At 36.8% G+C, this 27936-nt stretch overlaps 1 protein-coding gene across 2 annotated transcripts in view; it reads left to right on the top strand.

Moving 5' to 3' along the window:
* Positions 1–27936, top strand: part of LOC134531879 (ATP-binding cassette sub-family C member 4-like) — a 108214-nt gene that overhangs the window by 16954 nt on the left and 63324 nt on the right. For both annotated transcript variants that reach the window (XM_063367889.1, XM_063367888.1), the window contains 9 exons: positions 1940–2032; positions 2164–2274; positions 3194–3328; positions 9046–9250; positions 11940–12165; positions 21405–21561; positions 25051–25189; positions 25661–25771; positions 27705–27908. In XM_063367889.1, coding sequence (XP_063223959.1) covers positions 1959–2032; positions 2164–2274; positions 3194–3328; positions 9046–9250; positions 11940–12165; positions 21405–21561; positions 25051–25189; positions 25661–25771; positions 27705–27908 — 1362 coding nt within the window. In that variant the 5' untranslated portion in view covers positions 1940–1958. The remainder of the gene's footprint in view (positions 1–1939; positions 2033–2163; positions 2275–3193; positions 3329–9045; positions 9251–11939; positions 12166–21404; positions 21562–25050; positions 25190–25660; positions 25772–27704; positions 27909–27936) is intronic.

Genomic DNA, 27936 nt, shown 5'->3' with positions numbered 1-27936 from the left:
TCATAGATTGTGGATATTTTGACCAAGCGTGAACTTTTTAGCATAAACGTCTTTTTTTGTTTGTTTTTTTCCCTAAAATTTCGCTACTAGGCCATATAGAATTAATTTCAATTTTCAAGTTTGAACATAAATTACCATTGAATAATTAGTTTCTTCAGACCGTTATTACTTTTTGCAATTCTGATATTCCCATAATAGTTTTATTAGCATAATTTAAATAAACTTATAATTTAATTAATTTAATTTCATATGCTATTTCATATCTTGTAAAAAAAATTCATTTTTTTTTTTTACACTTCTGCTATAATTTCAATACACTAAGTAGAATTCGAAGAAACATTATTATGGTGCTAAACTTGAGAAAGAAATTTAGTTCAGTTGTTCATAATCGTGTAAAGATATATTATTTAAATTCAATTTACAGCATTAATCATTTCCTACACAAGTTACTTTTCTAAATAAATTTAGAGAAAATATTGGTCGAATATTTGAGTAGTTCATTTACGTTATAGAAAAACATAAACTTAAATTTTTTGTAGGAACGGATAATTAACTGTGCACACCAAAAACAGCTTCTGAAATAAAAATAAGTTTTCCTTTGGAAAAATTAGTATCTATAAAAATAATAAACTGAAAAATCGTTAGTCCAAGTAAATAAATTAACTGCTTCGGTATCACGTACCACTGTAATTTTAAAAGAGGCTTATACGTACCAAGTTAAAAATTTCTTCTCCTGCATGTCTTCTCTTATTTTATTTCCAATGTGAATTTTTTTTAAAGGCAATTTCCAAAAGTCTTATTACAGAAGTCGGGAAACATGAAAGAGTATGCAAGTAATTTTATGCGTAGCAATATAGGGCATACATTTAATATGTATCGCAAAGATATGTCAAATATAACCTTCTTGCTTATATTTGCTCGAACGTTCTTTGCCCTATGTATCATTTGTTTGCCCTACAGGCTTTTACAACTAGCTTAAAAATCGAAAGAAATAATATACTGTATAATGTAATTGAATTAAAACTTTTCGTTTCTCCGAATAAAACACAAAGGCCTACGGCTAGAATAATCCGAAGCAATTATTTAGTGAGAAGTTAAAAATTACATTTGTTTGCATATAATTCAACGATGACAAACACTTCATGCGACTCCGTGCGATTTCCGCCGCAACTAGTACTGCTTTTGAGGTGTTTCTATCTGACGGTGGCGAAATCTTGCGAAGTAGGCACGTACTAAGTCTTGCTATTGATTCTTGGTGCCATCTAGTAACAAAAAAATAATAATTTAATTTGGGGCGAATGGAAACATTGATTATTCCACAGCGAATTGGTTTGTGTTTTGCAATACGGTTTATTTAATCAATACTAGAATTGAAATAAAAAAACCTTGAGACAAATTGATTGCTTGATAAATTTGGCCAAGAATGGTGATTCTCATGACGGCGTTTTGCCTAACGGTGACTTGCCTAACGGCGTTTTTCCTAACAACGAATTGCCTAACGGCGTTTTGCCTATCGGCGTTTTGCCTAACGGCGTTTTGCCTAACGGCGTATTGCCTAATGGCGTTTTCCCTAACGGCGTTATGCCTAACGGCGTTTTGAGAAATAAGGAAAATTTATAGTTTAATTTCAAGTTTATCAGCCCACACCAAGCAGCAACTCTGGAAGCGTGGAGCTGGCTTTGGGGTAATTGGTTTGAGTCCCACCACGAATAAGTTTGCAAGCGTTCACTACTAAGCCCACTCGCATGAGTTTATACGTTCTTAAACAAAGAAAATTGGCGCAGTGAAGTTTATAACACTGACATGCATAAAATTAAGGTCTAAATGACATTCTATACCTATATAGAGAGAGAAACAGAGAATTTTGAGACTGTTTTCCAAAATTTCTGACAGGTTGAATAATGCCGAACCAACCTTTACATACTTGTTCTATTTCCAGGTGGAAGTAAGTAACAGACATGGATGTTTCCAAGAAAAAATTCAACCCCAACCCCATTAAGAAGGCCAACATACTATCAAGGGTATTTCTTTGGTAAGAAACTACAAATGCACATAGTTCATAATTTCAACTTTAATTAACATATATGTACCAAATGATTAGACGAAATTTAACCTACATTATTTATTGCAGTTTGCTTCTCAACCATGTTATCACATTTTCAGGTGGATGAAGGACTTTCTCTGGACGGGATTCAAAAGAGATTTGGAGCAAGGAGATCTCTATGATGTGCTGAAAGCTGATTCCTCTTCAAGACTTGGAGATCTTCTTGAGAGGTACAGGTCGTCGTTGGGTAACAACGTTTTTTGGTCAGAGTTAGATACCAAAATACGACATATTGGTTTCACCACATTTTTAAGCCATGGAAAAAAAAATTGAAACCATAATTGTGTCCATAGATTCATATCTACCCACTTTAGTGTCATTCTTTCTGCGCTATAACTCGTGTAATGGGCTGTTTCGCATAACGCCATATTAGATAGAATTAAAAATGCTACGTTAACTATTCTAATTTTAGTCAACCCCCCCCCCCCTTTTCGTATCAAAGGTTGCTGGAGCACCTGTTAGCTCAGGATGAAGGGTCCTTTGTTAGATTCCCCAGAAATGCATGGAAAAATGAGGCGTTTTAAAATATAAAATGAGGTTTTCGTTTAGTGTAACTCCCTCTACTTCCCTATTCCCTTTTCTCTCCAATTAGTCTGACAGTTTAATCCTGGAGTGTTCATTATATCAAATAGGACTACCAAAAAAGGGAGTGTTATTTGTTAAAAAGATTTATTAGGGGCATGTATCATTCACGAAATAATGTGATCGCTTATTAGACCGCAATAAGGTATGTCCATGCTAGCGACTGTTTCGTTGTGCTTTGGCTTCCAAACTGGATAGCTGTGATTGGTGTGCTGTCGGTAGACACTCACCTGAAATAAACCCAGCCAACCACGAAACACGACAATGCTACAAAGTTTTAACACAATTCTGGTCTGGAGATCTTTTCACGAACCGTACATGAGCCTAATTGTTATGTGTTTAAGATGTTAACACTGATTGTGGTGCAAAATAAATTTGAATTGTAGTTCAAAAGGTTTTGTTACCTAATTATGAAGGAAAAAAGTAATGTATTAAATTTCCTAATTTTATCAAAGCTTATAATCATTAATCATTAATTATATGTATTTTATTATCTTTCCTTTTTAGGCACTGGAACAATGAACTGGCATATTCCAAGGAAAAAGGAAAGGATCCCAATTTGCTGTACGCAATATTCAAAGCCTTTGCAACCCAATACATGTTCAGTGGCTTTATAAGTCTACTATTTTGCATGGTGTTTAGGTGAGTTACTCTCAAATGACATGACTTTTAAACTGTTTTACATTGCTTCAAATAAATAGGGGCCTAAGCCCCGCATGACTGCTCTTAAGGACATTATTCTGGTCCTATAACAGAAATGTAAATCAAAAGACTCGCTAACGCTCAACCGAGGATTATGGAGCATTTGCTATAATCCAAAATGTTTTTGTATTATTGTGATTCCATAACGACATATATTCCCATTTAAAAAATATAAAGTATCTGTAAAGTTTTTAATATTTACATATTATTTATGTTAAGAAATTATAGAAATGAACCAAATAAAAATTAAAATAAATTTTACTGTACTTGGAATTCAAGCAAAATTTATAAAGTAAAATCAGGATTAATTTATCTTTATTTTACTGTAATATCTCAAAAGATTTCTCAGATATGATAATTATAAACTAAAAATTTATCTCCTTATTACAAAATGTAATCTTAACTTCAAAAACTTTATATAATTAACTGTGTGTGTTACAGTGAACGCTTTTGTTACCTAGTCGTTGGAAATTAGAATGGCAACAAGAGCTTAAGGAAACACAGAGCAATGTATAACACATATTTAGTACGGCATGTACAGAGATTTATTCACACATTATACAAACACATATAATCCTCATACATTAATATAAATTTTCTTATTATGTTGGCTGTTACACATTACTGCTACAATTCATGTTCCAGCGATTACCAACAAAACACCTGAAATAAATTTATACAAAATTACGTACCATTCACTACTTTTTAAACATTTTCTCATAATCACACGAATTATTCCTCAATAAATAATTCTAACTGGACCCTTTTCTTTTAGTTATAATTACAAATTCTTTTTAATACAAAATACTTAAACCTTCACTTACAGATCAAAATTAGACATTGTTTTAACAGTACCAGAGACTAGGAACGAGATATTTCTAACACAATTTAAATTTCAACACTTCTCCCCAAATAAAATTGGCTAAAATCTTCAGTGTCGTTTAAGTGATAGCGGCGAGTGTTTTTTTTTATTTCCGTTGATCCTTGACCTGATCACCCCAGTCGGACCGGAAACATCGACGGAGCGAATTTCTTTATTCTACCTCTGCCGCCGTGCTGATTCCCTGATACTTGCACATTTTCGCCGGCTCTTAATTCACACTATTTGGTAATAAAACGAACACTATACTAGTGCAGAGAATTGGAGACAAATCACCTAACATGCTGTTGCTTGAAATTATTTTAAAACAGTTTTTCATTAAAAATTTACCTCCTTGTTTATGTTCATAGGTAGTCTTAAACGCCACGACTGATAGTCCCGCTAATGCCACTGCACTACGCCCTTAACGTTTTAATCAAGTAGTAGCACCTTTTATTTTCACCGTATTAATAGAACGAGAAAATATATATTTTTTTTAAAGTATTGCTGAGCAGAACTCTGTTATGCTCCTAGTCGCAAACCACTTCATGACCCTCGGCGGAATTTTCTATGTTCCCCTTGGTCATTTTACTGCAAAGTCCGACACATACGTTTTACTTCCGAAGTCCCGTGCCAACTTGCAAATTGTTACTGGGCTACCACTGAATTATTACCAAGTCCGTAACTGACTTGTATAATTTGCGGCCTCTCTTACCGCCTTTTTCGGCATCCGTGCGCAGCTTGAAGACCTCAGCGGGCAGCCTTTCGGCGTCGATGATCGAAGGTGCGGGTCGTGGTCACCGCATTATTCACGCAGCCTGTTGAGAGAAGACTCTGTGGAACTCGTGCTTGCAGCCTGCTTATATACTCGCTGCGCTCCATACTAAAACAGCGAGGAATATTCTGGACATCCTGAATCGGAAACGCGGCTCGGAAACTTCCGACCACGTCCACGTGCTCCGATCAAAGGCGATTCGGCACGAGAGGACCCGAGGATCTGCTATCCAACGCGCATCAATTGAAATTCGCGCGCCGAGTCCGTGCAGTGTATGGCGGGTGGTATCCCACTAGCCCGCAGGGGCGAGTTTCCTCGTTACGCAGTACCAACCTGCGTAACATATCTCCACAGGACGGCGAATCGAAAACTCCGGCTTTCGATCAGATATCACTTAGGTCTAAGTTTCTGTTTAACATCAAAAAAAAACAAAATTCCAACACATGTATACACATGACATTACCCAGACAAATGTATTTATAATTGGGGTCACAAGCAGATATTATATTACTAAACTCAAGCCATTGTCAGTTACTAGTACCCATTTCTAATAAATTGTTTTACTCAGGTTTCTTAGACATTGTAGGACATATATTACTCCAATGCCCTATATCCCCACATTTAAAACAAGCCCCCTTTTTATGGTCTTGTCGGTTTCTGTCAACGGTAGTTTTATCAGTTGGATTACCGCCCCTTTTTCGGTAATAACAATTACTCGTCACATGATTTGTTTTTCCACAAGTTTCACATCTAGCCCTCTCTAAATACTTTGTAGGCTTATTTTCTATTTTAATTTTATGTTTTCCCATACTCATCCTACATTCGGCCGTCGAAACAACCTCTATTAGCTCCTCTATGGATGATGGTTTCTGAACCAGACAATGGGTACGAATTTCGGGGCAAAGATTATCCTCAATAATCTCGACTAACTCCAACTCCGAATAGGGATTCCCTAGCACTTTAACATACTTGGTAATATCAGTCACGAATGCCAGAGCTGACTCGTCTTCCCCTTGACTTCTACAGATAAACCTATCCCGCAGTCGCTCGCGTGTTTTCTGATTAGTGTTAAAAAAGATCATTTCCTGTTTAACTTGCTCCCAAGCCCAATTATTGCATTGTGCCTTAATTACCAGTGCCCTTAACTCACTCGGCACATGGCTGAAAATTGATCCTGAATTCAAAATATTCAAGTCAAGGACTTCCTCCACTAAACACAAAAATAGTATTATATTTTCAGGTTCACAATTTTTCAAGACTGGCAAGTGATCTAACACTGGTTTAACTATGAACTACAAACATCTACTTTCCTTTATCTTAGGTATGCCCGGTATATGTCCGTCGGAAGAGGACTCACTACTTTTGTTGAAATGGGCTCGTGCTCGTTGTCTAAGTTCGTCCATCGTCATGTTCTCCGGGTCCACGTCAGGCAATTTCAGGTCCACTAACAGTCGTCCCAGCGTAGCCTTGGATAAATCCTGGATCCAACCAGTCCCTGTAAAAGGCATTGTAAGGCAGTAATTTACACTTATACACAAAATACAAACAATACTAAAAACCTTCATTAGCAAAACTGTGACTTCAACCTCTTGTGCTCAAAACCCTCTTTCTTTTTGAAATTTGAAATTTTGTAATTTTACTGTACTGAACCAATGTGTGTTCTGACACACCGCACACACTCTGTGAGCAGAGTGGCACAATTTTCTTGTTACCTAGTCGTTGGAAATTAGAATGGCAACAAGAGCTTAAGGAAACACAGAGCAATGTATAACACATATTTAGTACGGCATGTACAGAGATTTATTCACACATCATACAAACACATATAATCCTCATACATTAATATAAATTTTCTTATTATGTTGGCTGTTACACATTACTGCTACAATTCATGTTCCAGCGATTACCAACAAAACACCTGAAATAAATTTATACAAAATTACGTACCATTCACTACTTTTTAAACATTTTCTCATAATCACACGAATTATTCCTCAATAAATAATTCTAACTGGACCCTTTTCTTTTAGTTATAATTACAAATTCTTTTTAATACAAAATACTTAAACCTTCACTTACAGATCAAAATTAGACATTGTTTTAACAGTACCAGAGACTAGGAACGAGATATTTCTAACACAATTTAAATTTCAACACTTCTCCCCAAATAAAATTGGCTAAAATCTTCAGTGTCGTTTAAGTGATAGCGGCGAGTGTTTTTTTTTATTTCCGTTGATCCTTGACCTGATCACCCCAGTACCAGTACCAACCTGCGTAACACTTTAATTTAAATTATCTTCTCTCGTTTTTTTTTAAATTCTACCCGGAGTTGTGAAAGAGTAATTGTTTTCTTACCAAGGATTCAAATCATGCCCACAAACTCCCCATTTCAGCTAAAAGATTACAAATATCAGATAATTTATGTTTATCAACAGCTTGATTAAAAGTTCTTACAAAATGAACCGCAATATTTGAGTTATAAATTGCACTAAAATGTTTGTATTGGGTTATGAACATAAAACAAAAACAAAAAATAATAATTTCGCCGAACGTTTAATGTTGCTTTAACTTTATTGTATAGAAGAATAAACAATTATTGTCCATTTCTTATGTAATTAACGTTTGTCAAATATCCTGTTCACGTGAACGAAGTCGCAGATACGGCTAGATCGTACTGTACACAGTCGGTGCTATCGTTCTGTAAGACGGTTATCATTTCCATTGAAGAACGAGATATTAACTGCCGTTCGTCTGCCGTCAACCCATGAGTGCATATTGAAGAAACATTCGTTTGTTTATCTGATTAGCGATGCTCATGCCAGCCCTGGAATACAAAATAAAAAAATTTTACCACGTAAATAAAAATAGAATATTTTCCAGGTCGTAATAAACATAATTTACCTTATATGTTATTAATATCAACTTACAATTTGATAAACATTTACTTTAAAATAAGTTTACAGTATTCTTAAACAAATCAGTTAATCACAAATGGTTGCATATCAGGTTGAAGAATATTAACTATATTTCGCCAGTAAATCTATTATTTGTTTCTTATGGTAGAATTTTTATTGTGTATTCTGTGATGCACTCATGTTATTGTTACACCTTAGGTTAATATAATTACTCATATGTTCACGTATACTAGTGCACACAATGATGCGTTTTCAGAAGAATTTGGTGGCTATTGTCTGAGTTTTTTTTTTTTGGCTTGTGGGTTTTTGCTGCGTCAAAAGTGTTGAGTTTCTGCCGACAGAGCTGTCGCCGCTGTCAGATGGTAAGACCTACTTCAATAGGAGAAGTTACCTTGATGATGGCGATAGCATGTCTACTGGATTGTTGGCGAACTCTTCACTTTAAACTGGCCAAAACCCACAAAACAAAAAAGTGACCGTTTTAAATACTCGCCAGAGATGCTCGGTAACGAGCAAACTCGTGTGTTTTCATGTTGCAAATACACTTATAATACAAAACTCGGACACGGGATTTAACGCGGAACTCTTTAAATTAATGCCGAGCGTGATAAATATACGCAAACTGTGTACATTTCTTGAAGCGAAACACTCGTTTCCGCGCCTGCAGCTAGAATTCGCTGCTGGAGCAGCTGCGTCGACTATTATTTGATTAGCAGGCCGAAATGTTAAACTATTATAATGAAACGGCTCCGGTAAAAGCTAAAAAGACTTTAAAAAAATATATACTAAACCCCGGCTTTGGACTTTATTTTAGACAAGTGATTTTTTTAAAAATACTTTCCATATTGTTAAAATACACTAAACAGTTAATACTATGAAGTTTCTTTTGTTAACTTTGGTTCGCGCCATACACCACAAATGGCAGCGCTGCGGTTGTTACACATTTCCGTTCCGTGATTTCCTTCGCATTCGCGGAAATTACTTCTGCCGAATGCCGTATACCGAGAGCTGAAGGTATTACACATAAAACAACTCTGTCAGTAATATTGTTTTTTTTTTCTTTCCTTGTTCTTACTGGCATCCGATGTTTCCCGCGCAACCGTTCCAGAGTAGCGCAGCCTCTGATCCTGAAGAAGGTGATAGAGTTCTTCACGCCCGGGAACAGCATGGACCAGCAGGAGGCTCTGATGTACGGCGCCGGCCTGGTGGTGAACGGCGTGGTGATGGCGCTGTGCATGCACCACTCCTTCCTCACCGCCTGCATCGTGGGCATGAGGATCCGGGTGGCGTGCTGCTCGCTCATGTACAGGAAGGTAACACCGGGACCCGCCGTCTCTGACTTGTGCTGCGTTCCTTTGCCGACATCCTCTCACTACAAGGCTGCACTTAGCGAGAAACCTTTTTCCAGTGTCCTGATGTTTGTTTCCAGGGAACTCTTCACCAAGTCAACCGATTTCGATGAAAATTGGCATTTATGTGTAATTTTTTTTTTTCCAATTTCAGAGATAGGATAGTTTTTTATTTCGATTAATGGTCTTAATAATTTATAACTTATAATAAATAACAAATAACCGATCGCCATGGGTAAACAAAAAAAATCATAGATCATAAACATACAAACCGTAATTGTGTGACATTTCTCTATGTCCAACACACTGTCATATAGCGCTGTCCAGTTTGCTTTAACTCGCAGACAATAAAGCTCCATGTGTTTAACCCGGGCAACGCCGGGTACTGAAGCTAGTCTACCTAATAAAACTCTTACACTGACTAACTGACAGACTACGCAGAACCTAAACCGGTGGACCTAGAGATTTGAAAGTGGGAGTAAATATCCCTTGAGTACCCTAGGGGTGCACTAAGGAGGGAATTTTTTTCAATTGCATCCCTAAAGGGATTAAAGGGTTGGTAAAGTTTGTATAAAGTGAAATACCACACAATGACTCTCTAATCACGAATTCTCAGAAAACTTTAAGACATGAAATTTGGCGCGTGTATTTCTTTTGCTACGTAGACATCCGCTAAGAATGAGTGTTAGACGAAAATCATCTCCCAAGGAGGGTTGCGGGAGCGTTAAAGATTAAAACTTTCCTATTTTTTCTTAATGCTATTGCATTTTTGGCGCTTTCTTCGTCTCCATAGCAACGAATGCATTGTTGATGCCTTCTGCGTATCCTGACGATGTCGTTTACATTTTAATTCTTTACTCACTTTCAGATATTAATTAGCTACCAAGGCGTGTTTCTACTAAGGGAGTTATGAATTTTTTTTTAGTTTACCCCTCTTTTTTCCAACCCCATTGAGCAATGGTTCGTATAATCAAAAAATGGTTTTGGACAAAAGTGTTATATAAAAATTATAAGATTAACAAATAATCGGTACTACTTCGATGTGCCTACGAAGGGAGTTATTATTTATTTTTTGTCCTCCAACCCTTGTTTTTTCAACCCCTTGCAGTTATGGTTGGTCATATAAAAAATTTATTCAGACAAAAGATTTTGGTATTACACCTACTAGTTATAATAAGTTCAAACGGACGTGATATTTTCCATAGCCTATTATGAGGGTTACATCGAATTTTCGAGTTTTCAAAAAAAAATTCCCCATTCTACCCCTTTGGTCGGATATTGCCCATTATCGAACTCTAACGAGATTTTCCATAATTATATTTTATGTATCAGTTTGGAAGTGATTATTGAAAAATTGTGCCAGTTATCTTGTCCATAATAATGTGAATTAAATATGTATACATAAACTTTTGAGCCGACGAAGGTTTTGGGGTACAAAGACCATGAAACAAAAAACTATAAACTATGTAAAACTTTTCCAGAAGTCGGAGATAATGGTTGGTGAAATTTTATTTGTTACTTTTGCCATCTGTACAAGTCATGTATAGGTAAGAATAATGCTGGAATAAAAATAGCGCGATGGCGCGGCGCGTGGCACGCGACGCGACAGAAAAATATCGCGTTATTGTGAACACGCGGTTCTCAACCACGCTTCAAACAAACAATAGACGCTTAGCTCTAAAATTTAACTACCATTACACGCGTAACTAACATAAGATAGGCATTAAAACTCGCAGGTGTTTGACATGTTTTTTTTAATTTAACTATCATTCGGAAAATTCACTGTGAAGGAAAAAAAAGTAAGATTTCACGAAAAACAAATTTAGCAAAAAAACTTTAAACACACAAATAATAATAGTAATTAGGACGCACCAGCTTGTCCGTCTTTCAAAATAAAAATTTTGACGGTCGTTTCAACAACGTAGTGCCTGGTGATGCGATGGAAAGAAAACATATTTCTTATCGGGAAGTCAGTCATTTATGTCACGCTGACGCCATGAATACGTAAACGTGATGGGTTAGAAATATATCCTCATCCAACGCATCGCGCTTATCGCAGTGTCGTAATTTCAGCACAGTGCCATAAAGGAATTCAGGGATGGTTTACATACACTGTAATTTTTTTTTTGTAAATGGAACAAAAATATTTATGTAAATTTGTACATTTACATGAAAACAACTGTATTACTACAAAATAGTGTTTGGAGTAATACTGGGTTCAGATTCTTACCATTCTTTTGTGTTGCCCCAGTACCTCGAATAGTTAAAAGTCATTTGTAAACCGTTCCCTGAATAGCTTTCCAGCTATAACTGCGTCTATTACAAGCCTGATAACACAAAATAAATTAAAATATTGAAAATTCTATTATATTTTCCGTGGTTTAAAAACATTGTTTTTTTTTTTTTGTTTTTTTTTTAATGAAATTCGATTAAAATGTACAAATCTGTCTCAATTTCCGTAAGAAATACTCAGCGTTATCTCTAAAAACGTATTTCATATATGCAGAAATAACCAAGGTCAAGTGTTGTACAAAGTTACAATATCTTTCTTGTAGTATTACAAACTCTTTTTGGCATCTTATTTAAAAACGGAATCTTTTTTTAAAACGTACAGAATTTATTTTGTGTAGTGCAACCTGCTGTTTTCATTTAGGTTATGAGACTGAGCAAAACCTCATCTGGACAAACGACGACCGGACATCTAGTGAACCTCATGTCGAACGACGTGAACCGTTTCGACATGGCCACCCAGTATTTGCACTTCCTGTGGATCGGCCCGATGCAAGTGCTGCTGATCACGTATTGCCTGTGGCTGTACGTCGACATTTCGGCCTTCGTTGGAGTGGTGTTTGTTTTCCTGCAGACTATACCTGTGCAAAGTAAGTATCGCCTACCTTTTTTTTAACTGGTACAAAACTTTTATTTACTTATTTATTATTTGTTACATTCGTTAAATGATTATTGTAGTGTTAGATAAGTTTCTACCAACAATTCAGCAATTAGTTGCGTTGAGTATTGCAATTTTAGCAAACTAAATCAATTTACAAATAAATATATCAAGGCGTTAATGAATTACAGAACTTATAAGTACCCAAGTAAAAAAAAATAAACATTCGAAAAATTATTTTTAAATACATATTTTGTATAATATTGAAGTGTTTTCAGAATTTTCCCTTTTCTTCTGTTATTTTTCAGACAGCTCCAAGGATGAGCGACCAAAATTTCAAAAGGGTGTGCCACCGTTGGGTGATCAAAAATTCTATAAGTATTTTCAGAATTACTCTATGGAGTATATTTCCTAAAATGCCAATATCTATAATGTAAAATGTGGTCTAGTTGGGCGCCGTGAAAACTCTATAAAGTACTAGTGCTGTGATTGTATATGTAGCACAACTACTAACCTCTACAGAATATTAACTAAAATATGTCTTGTTATGTTGATAGTGAAAATAAATTATTCTCAAGTTGTATGTACTGGTGTAGTTTGACTCAGTGTGAATACCAAACAATAAAATGTCGTATAATTCCTTAGCAGTATGTCTCCTTCTCTTTGGTGTAAGTATTCTGACCTTAAAATCAACAAATATAAGTAGTGTGTTTAAAAGCATTAACTTCTCTATGACTGCTGATCTCAGTGTAATAAAAACTAATTATTCTTTCAAGACAATCCAAGCTAAATATTTCTGTCTATCTGGTTTAACATACACATGATATGTAAGTATGGTTATCAATCGGAAAAATAAAATATAATGAAAATTTAACTTTTTACTAGGGTCAAAATCATGGTTGTATGGGTGACAATACTCTTTTGCAACATATCCAACTGTAACATGAAAAGTGACAGAGTCAATGATTAGCAAGCAACATACAAATACCTTTGAGACAATTATTCATGTTTAAATAGGTTTTTCATTAAACAAAATTTCAATATCCGTTATACTTAAATGTCTTTCAGAACTAATTACGTTTTACGTAATTGTATCACTGAATAATAGTTTGGTTATCAGTCAATATTTTAAATATTATTGAAACACATTTTAACTGGCAAATTAGTCTTTTCTTTGTTTTTACTAGCTCAGTCTCTTTCGGTAGATCAAACTGTCTCAAGACTTCTGGACCTGGGGCTATTCTTTAAACATTCAAGACAATTAATGACTTTAACAGATTTTAACTTTGATATCGTACATATTACTGATCAATGTCAGTTAACCAGGTCCAGTATGTACAAGCTACAAGTCTTTACGTAGTTAAGTAGTATTAAGTTGTTTTTGCGAGTTTCAAATTAGGTCTTGATCGTAAACATCATAGTTTAAGATATCTTGCCATTAAAATAGGACAGGTAACTTCTCGCTGTTCTTGTTAATTCGGGGATGGGGCAAACAAACCTCGTCGCGTCGTTACAATACCAAGAGGCTGTGGAAAACCTCTCCGAACCCCTGTCTCTCCTCCGATGTTGCTGGTTAGATCTCACTCTCCTCCGATGTCGCTGGTTGGGTCTCCGTCTCGATGCACCTCCTCTCGTGCTGCTGGTACTCCAGCAGGACTGGCGTCGGTCACCTGGAGTCGTCTAGAAGGATGATGTCCTCCGGTACACCGTCTACGATGCCGTCTACCGCTGTCGAACTCCTTCCATCTCGAAGATTGATAGTCCTTTTCTTCTTTTCTTCTTAATTCGTCGTTGATCCAGTTCTATTTATGCTGTTAGTCAAAACTTATCGTCGTCGTCGATTATTTAGTAGAGCTTCGAACATCGGTAACTACCTCTTCTTCATTGTGTAGTTCCGGTATTTATTATAAAATCATCAATTTCACGTAGATTCTAGCTATTCAGTCGTCGTACCAATGTTTTACGTGATATTCTTACATTCATTTATGACTAAATCACGGAGCTCTTTCTCTCTAATCCTTCTCCCATGATAGTAGAACAGAAACTCAAGTTCCAATTTGTTTCAAACAGTCAAAGCTTTCTCTATTGAACACTCTCCGAAATCACACTGGAAATACTAAATTCTTTAAATAAAATATATGCGCAGTCGAGCGTCCAATCACATATACTCTTTCCTCAGTAATGACCCAAAAACAATATTAAAAGGTGTAAGCTCATTTCCTATTCGTCGCCGTTTAACAAATGTTTGCAAAGACATTTCATAAAATTATTACTTAGATAAAACATGAAAATACTTAAAGAGTAAAACCAAATTGACCTGACCATAGAGATACAATACTGGTAAATATAATTCATAACAGGACTAAGACAAAGTCATAGAGGTAAGAAGTAAAATAATAAACATAAAATTCATTTCTATTGAGGGCTTCTCAAATACCTCTATAGAATAGTCCCCTTCAGAAATGTGACTAACGAACTATACTCTGATATAGGTCTTAGGACCATTTCTCATCATACAAACATCTCATCTATATTCTAATTATTTGCAGAAAATTTACATTTCATATTATTGACCTTATTTACATACTTACTTGCAAACATAGAGTATTGTCACCGATATATGTCTTCAAACGGACATATGTGTAACAGTGTATACTATTCTACAGGAGTGTAATATTTCCTCAACTGCGTTATATTATAGTGTCCTATTACTTGTTTCGTTTTAATGTCAGACAGTTCGTAACAGTTACTTCTAATAATCTTCGTGATCATATATGGTCCATCGAAGAGTATAAATAGCTTCTTAGTAACGTACTTCCAAAATTGGCTTACTGGATTCGTTCTCTTGAGTACTAAATCTCCACAATTAAAACTCATCTTGCTGGAATCTTTCTGGTATTTTCTCCGAAGATCCGCCGTGGATGTCAACTTGGCTGCGACCAACTCTTCAGTTTCCTTCTGTATGATTGCAATGCATTTTTCCGAAACTTCCCAATTTTCAGTAGTTTTCGTATTTTCTGTGTCATCCATAGCAGTTACCATCCAACCTGCAAAATTCAAAATTATTTTATGGCTAGTTAGAAAGTCTACACCGAAAATTACTGGTTTAGCCAATCCTTTTACGATTAATACATTAATGTACTTGGTGCTACCTAAACCTTCTACTTCCAATAAGGTCTGACGATTAATGATGGGACTAGCCCTTGATGTAACCCCTAGAATCTTTAAACTCGGTACTGGCATTCTCGGTAATGATATTCCGGTGCTCTCTATCATGGCTACGCAGTCTTCGCTGATGCAGGATATCTCTGCGCCGCTGTCTAATAGTACAGGCACTTTAACTCCGTTTAAAGTTAACGATATCTCCGGACATAGTGCTTGTTTCGCTTGAACTTCGGTTTCTGTGGGCTCGCTGAGTAAAAATTCACGCTCGTTTTCTTTGAACATAATGGTGTGTATGCTTCGACAATTATTCTTGTCATTTGCGTCGGGATCCAATTTTATACTAGCCCCGTCTAACTTACAATTAGGGACTGACGTGCGGAGCGGGTTTTCGCCATCCCTAATTAGTTTACCGCACTGTCCTTAAATCCTCTAATTTGCTCTTGTGACAAATTAGCAAATCCATTATTTGCATTCGGTGAAATCAAAAATGTGTTATTACCTCCTTGGTTTGTATCTGAGCTTCTGCTAGATTGCATGCGCGGCCATTCCGTGTTGCTTTGCTCGTGACTTGGCGCTATAGAATATGAATTTCTTTCTCCTTGTCGCGCGTCGTGAATGGTGGTGCTAAAGCTGTTCCCTTTTTCAGACGGTACAAACGTTTGTGCATTTATGCTGTACTGACCTCCGGAAGGATTATTGTAATTTGCCGATCGTTCTTTCGTTGTTCGATTTTCGCCTGAATTCTCTCTGAAATTAACTGTCCCCTCCTGACGTTTATTCTCCCACTGTGATTCATTTTCGCGTCTGTCTTGTCGCTTCTCGTTTCTACGACGATAGTCCTGTGGTTTATAAAATCCGTTACCATATCGCTGACCTCGATATCTATTGTGATACCAATTACTTCCGCAGTTTTCAACGTTCAGTGTGTGAATTTGAGGTTGTTTGTGTCCGCTGTTCTGCCCTTCATTTCGGTTACGCCAGTTATTGTATAACGGTGTCTGTTGGTTCGTGTTCTTGCGCTCGTTAGTTTCTTTGTGCGTTACCGTTTTATCGAGCTTAACGAGTCGTTCATACGTTAACAGTTGTTCCTTGAAATCTACAATATTACTGTATTGCCGTCCACTAAGTTGTAATTGATAATTGAGTGGTAATTGCGAAATTATCATGGCAATAAACTCTTCGTCTTCCATACGGCAATCAAGATAACGAGTTCTCTCGTACATATCGCTGATATGCGCCTCTAAATTTTGAAATTTACGATTTTCGAATTTTTCAGAATGCAACTGTATTCGCAAATTGCTTTGGATACGAGTATTCCAAAATTGGGATATGAAAGCTTTCTGAAACGATTCGTATGCGTGTACCGAATCTTTCGCCAACTCCCACCAATAATATGCCGTGTTTTTCAAGCAGTGGCTAACGCATTTCAATTTTTCTGCGTCTGTTAACTTAAATGTGTGGCAATATTCTCCAAACTGATTTAAGAATCTTCGAGGGTTTTCATTACTTTTCCCTGAATATGTTGGAACGTCATCCAACCATTTCTTAGAAGGGTGGTGTAGTGTAAGTACCGGATCTGCTGACATAATTGCAGTACTAATATTCGCGGGATTTCGCTCGGCTTCTATCATTATCGATTTGTTTACCGGCGTGTCTTCCTTGTCGGTATTACATTCGCTAGTGTGGTGAGTCGTTAGTTGGGGCGAGAATGTTGCGGTGTGTCTGGATTCTCTTTCTATTTCCCCTATTTTCGCCTCTACCATATCTAACCTTCCTGTTAGACGCTCGCTTAAGTGTACTACTTTATCGTCAGTGCGTTTACTGAATATTTCTACACCTTCAATACGAGTGTGTACACTGGAAAACTTCTGTTGCATCTCGTGCTGTGTTTCAGTTAAGTCATGCCTGATTTCTGCTGTTTCATCTGCAATCCTGCCTAAAGTGTTATTTAAGACTTGCACTAAATTGTCTAGTCTTTCGGCGTTTTCTCGCTCCTTTTGTTCCCTTTCTAACTTCTCCTCCTGTTCTATACGCTCCCGTTCTTGTTTCTCCCGTTCCCGTTCTAGTTTCTCCTCCTGTTCTTTACGCTCCCGTTCTAGTTTCTCCTCCTGTTCTTTACGCTCCCGTTCTAATTTCTCCTTATTCATGAACTGGAACAGTGCATCTAGGGTAACAGTTGGTGTCGGCGGCGAATGACCCAACTCCATTTCCTGCTGTGACTCCATACCAGTAGTCTCGATGTGCTGTTCTGGTACTACTTCTCTAGGTTCTCGTTCAGGACTAGAGTCAGAAGTATCATTGCTACCTCTCAAAAAATATGACTTCCTACCTGTGTCTGTCATCTTGACAAAATAAAATTACTGTCTGTATTTTTCAAAGTGTCTTGAGTTGTTCAAAAAAAGATCATAAAATAGTCCCTAACGTTGGCTTACACGTTGTGCGCCAAAAATTCTGAAGTGTTTTCAGAATTTTCCCTTTTCTTCTGTTATTTTTCAGACAGCTCCAAGGATGAGCGACCAAAATTTCAAAAGGGTGTGCCACCGTTGGGTGATCAAAAATTCTATAAGTATTTTCAGAATTACTCTATGGAGTATATTTCCTAAAATGCCAATATCTATAATGTAAAATGTGGTCTAGTTGGGCGCCGTGAAAACTCTATAAAGTACTAGTGCTGTGATTGTATATGTAGCACAACTACTAACCTCTACAGAATATTAACTAAAATATGTCTTGTTATGTTGATAGTGAAAATAAATTATTCTCAAGTTGTATGTACTGGTGTAGTTTGACTCAGTGTGAATACCAAACAATAAAATGTCGTATAATTCCTTAGCAGTATGTCTCCTTCTCTTTGGTGTAAGTATTCTGACCTTAAAATCAACAAATATAAGTAGTGTGTTTAAAAGCATTAACTTCTCTATGACTGCTGATCTCAGTGTAATAAAAACTAATTATTCTTTCAAGACAATCCAAGCTAAATATTTCTGTCTATCTGGTTTAACATACACATGATATGTAAGTATGGTTATCAATCGGAAAAATAAAATATAATGAAAATTTAACTTTTTACTAGGGTCAAAATCATGGTTGTATGGGTGACAATACTCTTTTGCAACATATCCAACTGTAACATGAAAAGTGACAGCGTCAATGATTAGCAAGCAACATACAAATACCTTTGAGACAATTATTCATGTTTAAATAGGTTTTTCATTAAACAAAATTTCAATATCCGTTATACTTAAATGTCTTTCAGAACTAATTACGTTTTACGTAATTGTATCACTGAATAATAGTTTGGTTATCAGTCAATATTTTAAATATTATTGAAACACATTTTAACTGGCAAATTAGTCTTTTCTTTGTTTTTACTAGCTCAGTCTCTTTCGGTAGATCAAACTGTCTCAAGACTTCTGGACCTGGGGCTATTCTTTAAACATTCAAGACAATTAATGACTTTAACAGATTTTAACTTTGATATCGTACATATTACTGATCAATGTCAGTTAACCAGGTCCAGTATGTACAAGCTACAAGTCTTTACGTAGTTAAGTAGTATTAAGTTGTTTTTGCGAGTTTCAAATTAGGTCTTGATCGTAAACATCATAGTTTAAGATATCTTGCCATTAAAATAGGACAGGTAACTTCTCGCTGTTCTTGTTAATTCGGGGATGGGGCAAACAAACCTCGTCGCGTCGTTACAATACCAAGAGGCTGTGGAAAACCTCTCCGAACCCCTGTCTCTCCTCCGATGTTGCTGGTTAGATCTCACTCTCCTCCGATGTCGCTGGTTGGGTCTCCGTCTCGATGCACCTCCTCTCGTGCTGCTGGTACTCCAGCAGGACTGGCGTCGGTCACCTGGAGTCGTCTAGAAGGATGATGTCCTCCGGTACACCGTCTACGATGCCGTCTACCGCTGTCGAACTCCTTCCATCTCGAAGATTGATAGTCCTTTTCTTCTTTTCTTCTTAATTCGTCGTTGATCCAGTTCTATTTATGCTGTTAGTCAAAACTTATCGTCGTCGTCGATTCTTTAGTAGAGCTTCGAACATCGGTAACTACCTCTTCTTCATTGTGTAGTTCCGGTATTTATTATAAAATCATCAATTTCACGTAGATTCTAGCTATTCAGTCGTCGTACCAATGTTTTACGTGATATTCTTACATTCATTTATGACTAAATCACGGAGCTCTTTCTCTCTAATCCTTCTCCCATGATAGTAGAACAGCAACTCAAGTTCCAATTTGTTTCAAACAGTCAAAGCTTTCTCTATTGAACACTCTCCGAAATCACACTGGAAATACTAAATTCTTTAAATAAAATATATGCGCAGTCGAGCGTCCAATCACATATACTCTTTCCTCAGTAATGACCCAAAAACAATATTAAAAGGTGTAAGCTCATTTCCTATTCGTCGCCGTTTAACAAATGTTTGCAAAGACATTTCATAAAATTATTACTTAGATAAAACATGAAAATACTTAAAGAGTAAAACCAAATTGACCTGACCATAGAGATACAATACTGGTAAATATAATTCATAACAGGACTAAGACAAAGTCATAGAGGTAAGAAGTAAAATAATAAACATAAAATTCATTTCTATTGAGGGCTTCTCAAATACCTCTATAATATTCGTGCAAAAATAAAGTTCATTGTTAATATGTTAATTGCCAAGTAGCAAATACCCCGTGAACTTACTTTAAATATATATGTGTGTATATATATATATAATGCAAATTAAAATCATTTTAAGTTTTACTTTAAGCCATTAAGAGTTTTAGCAATAATTTTGCTTTCAATTTTTCCACATCGTTATTAACAAATTTTAGCACATTTTCAAAATAATACTGGGGATTTTTAGCTGACTTAAGTTGGCAACACTGAGCTTCTCGCGGTCGAGTGTGTGCCGCTGGGAAGAGTTGGCATATCTCTATGTCCGCCGCCTCCATGAGTCCACCAGTCACGTGACCTGCGGCCAATCACATGGCTCGAAAATTTCCATCAGTCCGTCTGCCAAAAGCTTGGCAACTTCATACATTTGATGGACGGACGGATGAAATTATAAACTCGGGATGGTTTTAAGGATTTTGAGTATCAATTTTTATTATATTAGACATTTTCGGATTTTAAGTTTTCTCAACAGTTGCCAGCATGTATAAGGGAAAATATTAAGACGGACAAACGGGGTGTTGTGAATCCCTCGGCGGCTGACGGACAACGGGCTATTGAAATAACGGCTTAAGAGTTATGTGTTGTTGTTGTAAATGCATGCCGTATGATCTATATAAACACGTATGATTATATGCTACAAATCGCCCCTTTATATGCTTCTACGATGTAATTACATATTCCGATGACTTATGTTACCTTTAAGTACTGTAATAAATTAACGAAAACAGCATGAATGTTGTTATATATTCTGTTTTTTTTTTTAGAAACAAAACGGCTAATGACTCGACTCAAAAATATAGTTGACTCGCGTACAGCTACAAGGCCACCGCAAAAAAAAAATACACTGGTGATATAATCGAGAATTATATTTTTTATGGAACAAAAAAATACGATTTTTTAAGTAATACTTATTCAGGCACGTTATAAAAAAAAATATGATAATGAAATTTTATAATGCGCGCGTAGCATGCAACAAAAATTGCCAGGATGAAACGGCTTCGATAAAAGCGGGGGGGGGGGGGGGGGGAAAGTCATTTAAAAGTGGTACACCCCGGCTTTGGACATGATTTTCGACAAGAAAATTTATTAAAGCTCTGCCCGTCTTGTCAAAACTCATTTAAAAAAAAAATACTTTAAACGTTTTCCTTTGTCATTGTAAATTTTGGTTCGCACCATCCCGCCACAGATGGCAGCACCTTGGTTAGCCTACACATTTCCGTTCCGTTCACGGAAGTGACTCCCGCAGAATGCCGTACACCGAAAGCTACGACGATTCACACGTCAAGACATCCTAGGGATGTTGAACGCTGGCTGTTTCCCGACGTTCGTTCCGACTTCCCCCCTGCGGCTTCAATGATTCCGAGGACGTGCCCCTTCCCGCGTGCCCGCAGGCATCATCAGCAAGTGCCTGGCCGACCTGCGGGAGAAGATCGCCGTGCGCACCGACGAGCGGGTGCGCCTGATGAGCGAGATCGTGTCCGGGGTGCAGGTCATCAAGATGTACGCGTGGGAGAGGCCGTTCGCCAACATGGTGGCCGTGGCCAGGAGGTGAGTGGCAGCATATTCTTCAAAAAAACCAACCGTTTATTGGAGTGAAACTTTCAAATGCGACTTCCAACAAGGTTGCGTTAAACGTTCAACGCTACCACGGAGGGGGTATGAAAGCACTGTTGCGTTTAACGTTCAACGCTCCTGGGGGAGGGGTGAATAGAAAGAGACAGAGCGAGAGTGAATGCGTGGCACTCGAACGCATGCGCGTAGTATATCTGTTATGGCCCGTCTACAATATCAATGTCTGAAACTGCGTCCGAAGGACACTCGTCGCTGATTGGTCCACGTGACCCTCTGACGTCATGCGTCAAGTGGGCGAAGGTCCGAACCTACCTGGTCCGAAGACATTCGTCTATTTGAACTTTTTGTCCCAACCTGTGTACTTCGGACACAGAAAAAGAACAGAACACTCACGATATTTGAATTTCCGGTTTCCGTTTGAAAACGTGGTGTTTGTTTTTGTTATTGAAGGAAATGGAAGATGTTGTAAGTCACTTATAACTTACATAACTTTCATAAGTTCAATCTCAAACTACAAAGCATCAAAACAATAAACAAAAACATTTGGTTTGGCACATTTACTGCGCTCTGGTGATAACTTTAGAAATCAATACATTCGGACATCGGACATCGCAATTGTGGACAGGGCAGTTTTCGGTGAGAAAATGTGACGTCACTCACATTCGGATAAGGACACGGACCACGCACAGGTTCGGACTATTGTAGACGGGCTCTTACAGGCCAGTGCGAGCATTAGCAACGAGTAGCGTCCAATATTCCAAGCACATGCGCGTGGTATTCTTGCTATGCAGCGAAGTAAAACAGTGTGAGCGTCGTGAAATTAGCTGAGATACGTACTTGTTGTTCTATTTTATTTTTCTATTTTAATTTATAATATTCATTATTTCATTTACTTTTTTTTTTAAGTTTGATTTGATACAATATGATTTCACTAAAAATCTATTTCTACCCCTTCCTATTTTCATTTCCACATTACGAAGTTTCACTTCTTCCGCGCGGAGGGACTCCACGCACTATTTTTTATTATTATTTGGCCGTCTTGTTTTAACATGTGGACACCACCTTGTCTTACACTTAACAACAGACTAAAAATTAAAATAAACATTAAAAATACTTTTTTAAAAAATATTGCTTTCGTTGGTTTCCTACGTGTGATCCTGTTTATTCCTGGCGATACTTCTGCAGATGTTCTCCGAGTGCTTCTGGTTATTTCTGAGAACTCACTCTCTGCCTGATTTTTTTTTACTTAATGAGACATGAATATTTATTCAGAGTTAGGCCTATATTTAATTAGTGAATTTCTGTTGCTAAATCAGCACTTAAAATAATTTTATCCGCTGTAATTCAAACCAAAAACAAATCATTACTTAGTCAAATAATATGCGTTAAGATGACTGAGAATCATTACCATGCAAGACGAACTTCTTTCTCCTTAATGTCTAGCAAAGCCCTCCTTTTCTTGCGATCGATAGTGATCATCCTGCATCCCACATAAAAAATAAATAACATTTATCGCTACGCAACACATTGTGACATCTGTTGTTGAAAAGCATAACTACTTAGCCTCAAGTCTTTCAAAATTGCAAATTAACTCTCACTGATGAAATATTAAAAATTCTATTTAAGTATCTGTTTCTAATTAAAAATCTTAGCATTCATCTGGTATTAGTCGCAGAAACTATTTCGAAAAAGAGAGTATTCGAAACTGGTTGGATCAATTTATGTTTGAAATATGGAAGATGATTATGATGTCATATCAATAACAGTCAGGGTGGTTCCAAAAGCAGTAATGTAATCGTCGACATTTTTGTGTCGGTAAGGTGGCATTTTGTCCACTAAAACCAAAAATGCTCGACGTCATGAGAAAGGCAATTGTGCATAGAGTCATTTGCAGAAAGTTCTACGTCGCGATAATTGCGGCTTTCAGTTTGAATTAAGTGATAAATAAAAAATAAAAAACATAAATCACGCGAGGATACCATTTTTTTCGTATACTGAGAAAAAGTCTGTGTTTGGACGAAATGTTTGTGGAATTGGCAAAAATCATCTCACTTAAGCATCTGCATCGCCTGCATTGAAATATAATGGGATAGCAGCTTTGAAGAAAGAACAGCAGGAAGAAAATTATGACAAGTTTCCTAAGATGTGTCATGAAAGCTTTTATCTTACAAAAGATTTCTCTGATGGATTTTCTGTTACTGAAGCTGAAGGATTAAATAATATTACCGGAAACCGTGACAGCAAAGGTGACTTTACAGAAAATGATAACAATATAGAAGGATTTGAAGCTACCAGTGTTGATGTACTGAAACCAAAACGATGGAAACTTCGTGATAAAATAAATTATTCTGCAAAATCTTAGATGATCATTGTGACGATAGTAAAAGTAAAAATATTAATAATAAACACGCAAGGAAGATGACAGCAGCAGAAGAGCTCGATTACACGTCATGGGAAGATCCTAACATATTTTTCTCAGACTACTGATAGCTTCGCTTAGGGCAGGAAACTATTCGCACCTCAAAATAGTAGCACCGTACTCAAAGAACTAAGAAATCCAGGCTACATACAATAATGACCTGGTTTACTTGCTTGTGTATATAAATGAAAAATAAATCAATTATTTGGATTTCAAAAATTGATGTTTTTTACTCATAATCAGATTTCTAACTAAGACTGAGTTCTAGTAGTATGCTACCAGTCGTATCCATGTGTTGTATCCCACCGATTAGATCGGATCCCTATGGCTATACTTAATTAGCAAAAATGACGTCATTATGCAATGGCCACCTAAAATAAAATAAATAACTGGTGCACGTTAGAAGTTATAGGCTACTTACTTAGCATTGTAAAAATATAACTTTAACTTTGCATGCAAATAATTAGTACAAATAAAATAATTTAAACACTGGAGTGAGATTATAAATACGGTTGTAAAGTATAAATTCAATTCAATTTTAAAATGAAAGAAATACTCAATATTCAATATTAATATAAACAAATAATAAAACTAATTATTTAATTATTATTATCATAATCTAGATAGATTTTAATTAATAATGAAAATCTATAAATATGCTGAATATTTATTCTAATTTATTTATTTAAATTATTTAGCAATAATAATGTAATATATTTTTTTATTTATAAGGCAAAAAAATTATACATATGGGAACATAACCTCACTTATATAAAGGCATTTGAAAAATACACCTGAAAAAGTTAATAAACACAATTTCTATCACTAATATTAACAATAAATTAATGTTTTGAATTATATGGACAAGTTTTTAATATAAATCACCAAAGTATGGTAATTAAAAGCACTAAAGTATAATATTAAATAGATGTTTATTGGTATTTAGTATTTTTTTTTTTCATCCTGTGAAAATTTCGTTGCCTGGTGCGCGCGCAACGTAAAATTTCACTCTCATCGTAATTATATGGATCCATTTTGTTTCCCAGGTATGAGATGAACGTCATGACGAAGGCGTCATACCTAAGAGGAGCGAACTTGTCATTCATGGTGTTTACGGAGCGCACCTCTCTCTACTGCACTGTTCTGGCCTACTACTTGTTCGGGAACATTATCACATCCGACAGGGTAAGTCATTGCTGTGCTGACATCAAATGTCATTGCATGGTTTTGCTGCATTAAGTTGAGCTTTAGAAAGTTTAATTTGAAGTTCAAATGAATATCCCTTTTTGGAAGTTTGCGTATGGGATAAAAAAAACACGGAAACATGATTTGAGGTACTATTGCTATTTGCATAAAGTAGGAACCAAAATAAATTGATATACGAAAAAAAAAAAGGGCGTGCATTTTTAACATACTACACAAAATAAATTCTCACTGAAAGAAAGTTATTTTATTATAAAATTTAAAATTTAGTAAAATATAATTTTTTTAATACTCATTTTATTCCTGGTTTTAAAATAATGAGGAAATTGAACTACATATGCATTAAAATATATAGTATTTGCAATTAAGATATTATGGATTTTTAAGTGAGTGTATGTAATTATATTGATTTTTAAAAATGATTAATTTCATTTCAAAATAAATTTTTTCCAGGTTTATTCAATGGCCCAGTTCTTCAATGCGCTTAACTTGATACTGGCCATATTTATCCCGTATGCATTGTCGACCGGAGCTGAAGCCAAAGTTTCAGTTCACAGGATACAAGTAAGTAAATATCTAAATAACCAGAGCTCCATTATTTATGAAGAAAAATTTAATTTTGAAATATTTATTTATAACCTAAATTATGTGTACTGAACATTAGTTAAAACTATTTGCTGCGTATCTATTTGACATTCGATGACTTTATAATGATATGATGAAAATATATCTGCAGAGAGGAATATGCATAAATTAATACAATTACATGTAGGTACCAGCAATGTCATGCTCAACTACTGTATTGTTTCAGCTCTTCCATAGTTGAACTTGACTTTTGCGGTGCGCAACCCCGCGGGAGGGGGTAAGGAGCGCTCGCCCGGAAAATTTGAAAAAAAATATATATATAAATTTTTTAACAATTTTTATTTTAAGCCAACCTGTAACTTAAATTTTAACTATGGTATTTTTTAAGGGTTATTTTCATAAGTGCTAACGATCAAAGTCTGGTGAAATTGCAACATATGAGCCAATAAAATCTTTAAAGGTTTTTCTTGTGCGTAATCATGAAAACTCAGTTGAAATCAAAAGCAAGAGGTATTGACTAGCACTTTAAATTACATGATTATAACCATTTTAATGCTTCCGTTTACCATTATTAAATATGTTCTACCGGAAATTTAAAAAAAAAACATGGAGGATAAAAATTAAAAGGGTCGGTGTGGGGCCATTAGGCACAGGGCATTTAAACGCGGGGCCCGTTAGGCATGGAGCCCTTTAGGCGCTGACCCTTTAGGCGCTGTCCCTTTAGGCGACGGGGGCCTTTTAAGCGTGGGATCTTTTAGGCGTGGGGCCTGTTAGGCGCGAGGCTTGTTAGGCGCGCGGCCCGTTAGGCGCGGGGCTCTAGTCGCAGGGCCTAATAGTCACGGAGCCCGCTAGACGCGCGGCCCTGGGCGATGGCCCAGCTTGTTCAGCTCTGGGACCACTCTTGTATACTTTTTTTCAGAAAACATGCAATTTAGTTATTTAACGGTTGTATATGCCTCCTCTTGTATCGTTGCCGCAATTCAGGAAGGTGATAAATAAATAAATAAATAAATAAATAAATAAATAAATAAATAAATAATAGTCTGGTTTACGCACCACGGAAACGCGGATACGTTCGTGTGTTATCGTGGTATTGATATTATAGTATCAATTGAAGGAGTTTATAAGTCAATAATATAATCGGTTCCCCCATTGCCACTAGAATACTATTTGGATCGTTGCAGTTTTTCAGGTCAGTTAACTAACTGCCTGACCCCCTCTTCTGCCTCGACGTGGCTATCCGGCGTAGCTTGCCATCAGTACTAGCCAGAGATGTGTACACTTGAAATACGAACCTCGGACTCTTAAAATAATGATGCCTAGCATGATAAACATACGGAAAATTGTGTTTTTAAACTATATTTCTTGTCGTGAACCACGCGCAGTTTCCGCACCCGCCGCTAGAATTCGCTGTCGGAGCAGCTACGTCGACTATATTAAATCATTCAAAAAAAAATTTTTCAGAGCGAAATAATGAAACGGCTCAAAGATAAAAGTGAAAAAAGACTTTTTAACCCTTTACAGGGCAAAAGGTTGGCAACAAACATTTAATGTTTATATTCAGGGAACAGCTTCATTGTCCCCTAGATCCTCAGACAGATGCTACAGTCTTCCAAGCTACTGTGGCTTTGTATGCTATCTGTTGGTTGCCAGAGGAACTTGGAGGAGCTCGGTAAATTATTCCACCACTAACAGTTTAGCCGGCAGAGATGGTGATAAATATATATACCAGTAACCTATAAAGGGTTAAAAAAAAAAATACTTAAACCCCAGCTTTGTACCTGATTTTCGTGAACGTATTTAATTAAAACACTGCCCATCTGGTTGTAATTCATGAAAGAGTTAGCAGTGTTGTGTATGTGAGCTTCGGGCGCCGAGATTGTCACGTGGCCGGGGTGGCCGCTGTGCGCAGGAGTTCCTGATGCAGGAGGAGCGGCACGCGGCGGGCAACACTGCGCAGGCGCGGGACAAGAGCGCCGGCCGGGTGGGGGCGTGTGTCGTTGAAGGGCGGGCCAAGTGGGTGTCCGGCCAGGCCGAGGACACTCTCAGCGGCATCTCGCTGCGCGTTCCGCCCGGCTCGCTGTGCGCCGTCATCGGCCCCGTCGGCTCCGGCAAGGTGCGCTCCCCCGCCCCCTCACCCATCC

Source organism: Bacillus rossius, chromosome 5 (assembly GCF_032445375.1).
Source record: "Bacillus rossius redtenbacheri isolate Brsri chromosome 5, Brsri_v3, whole genome shotgun sequence".
Taxonomy (NCBI): domain Eukaryota; kingdom Metazoa; phylum Arthropoda; class Insecta; order Phasmatodea; family Bacillidae; genus Bacillus; species Bacillus rossius.
The sequence above is the reverse complement of the archived record's forward strand: the minus strand, read 5'-3'. Positions and strand labels throughout refer to the sequence as shown.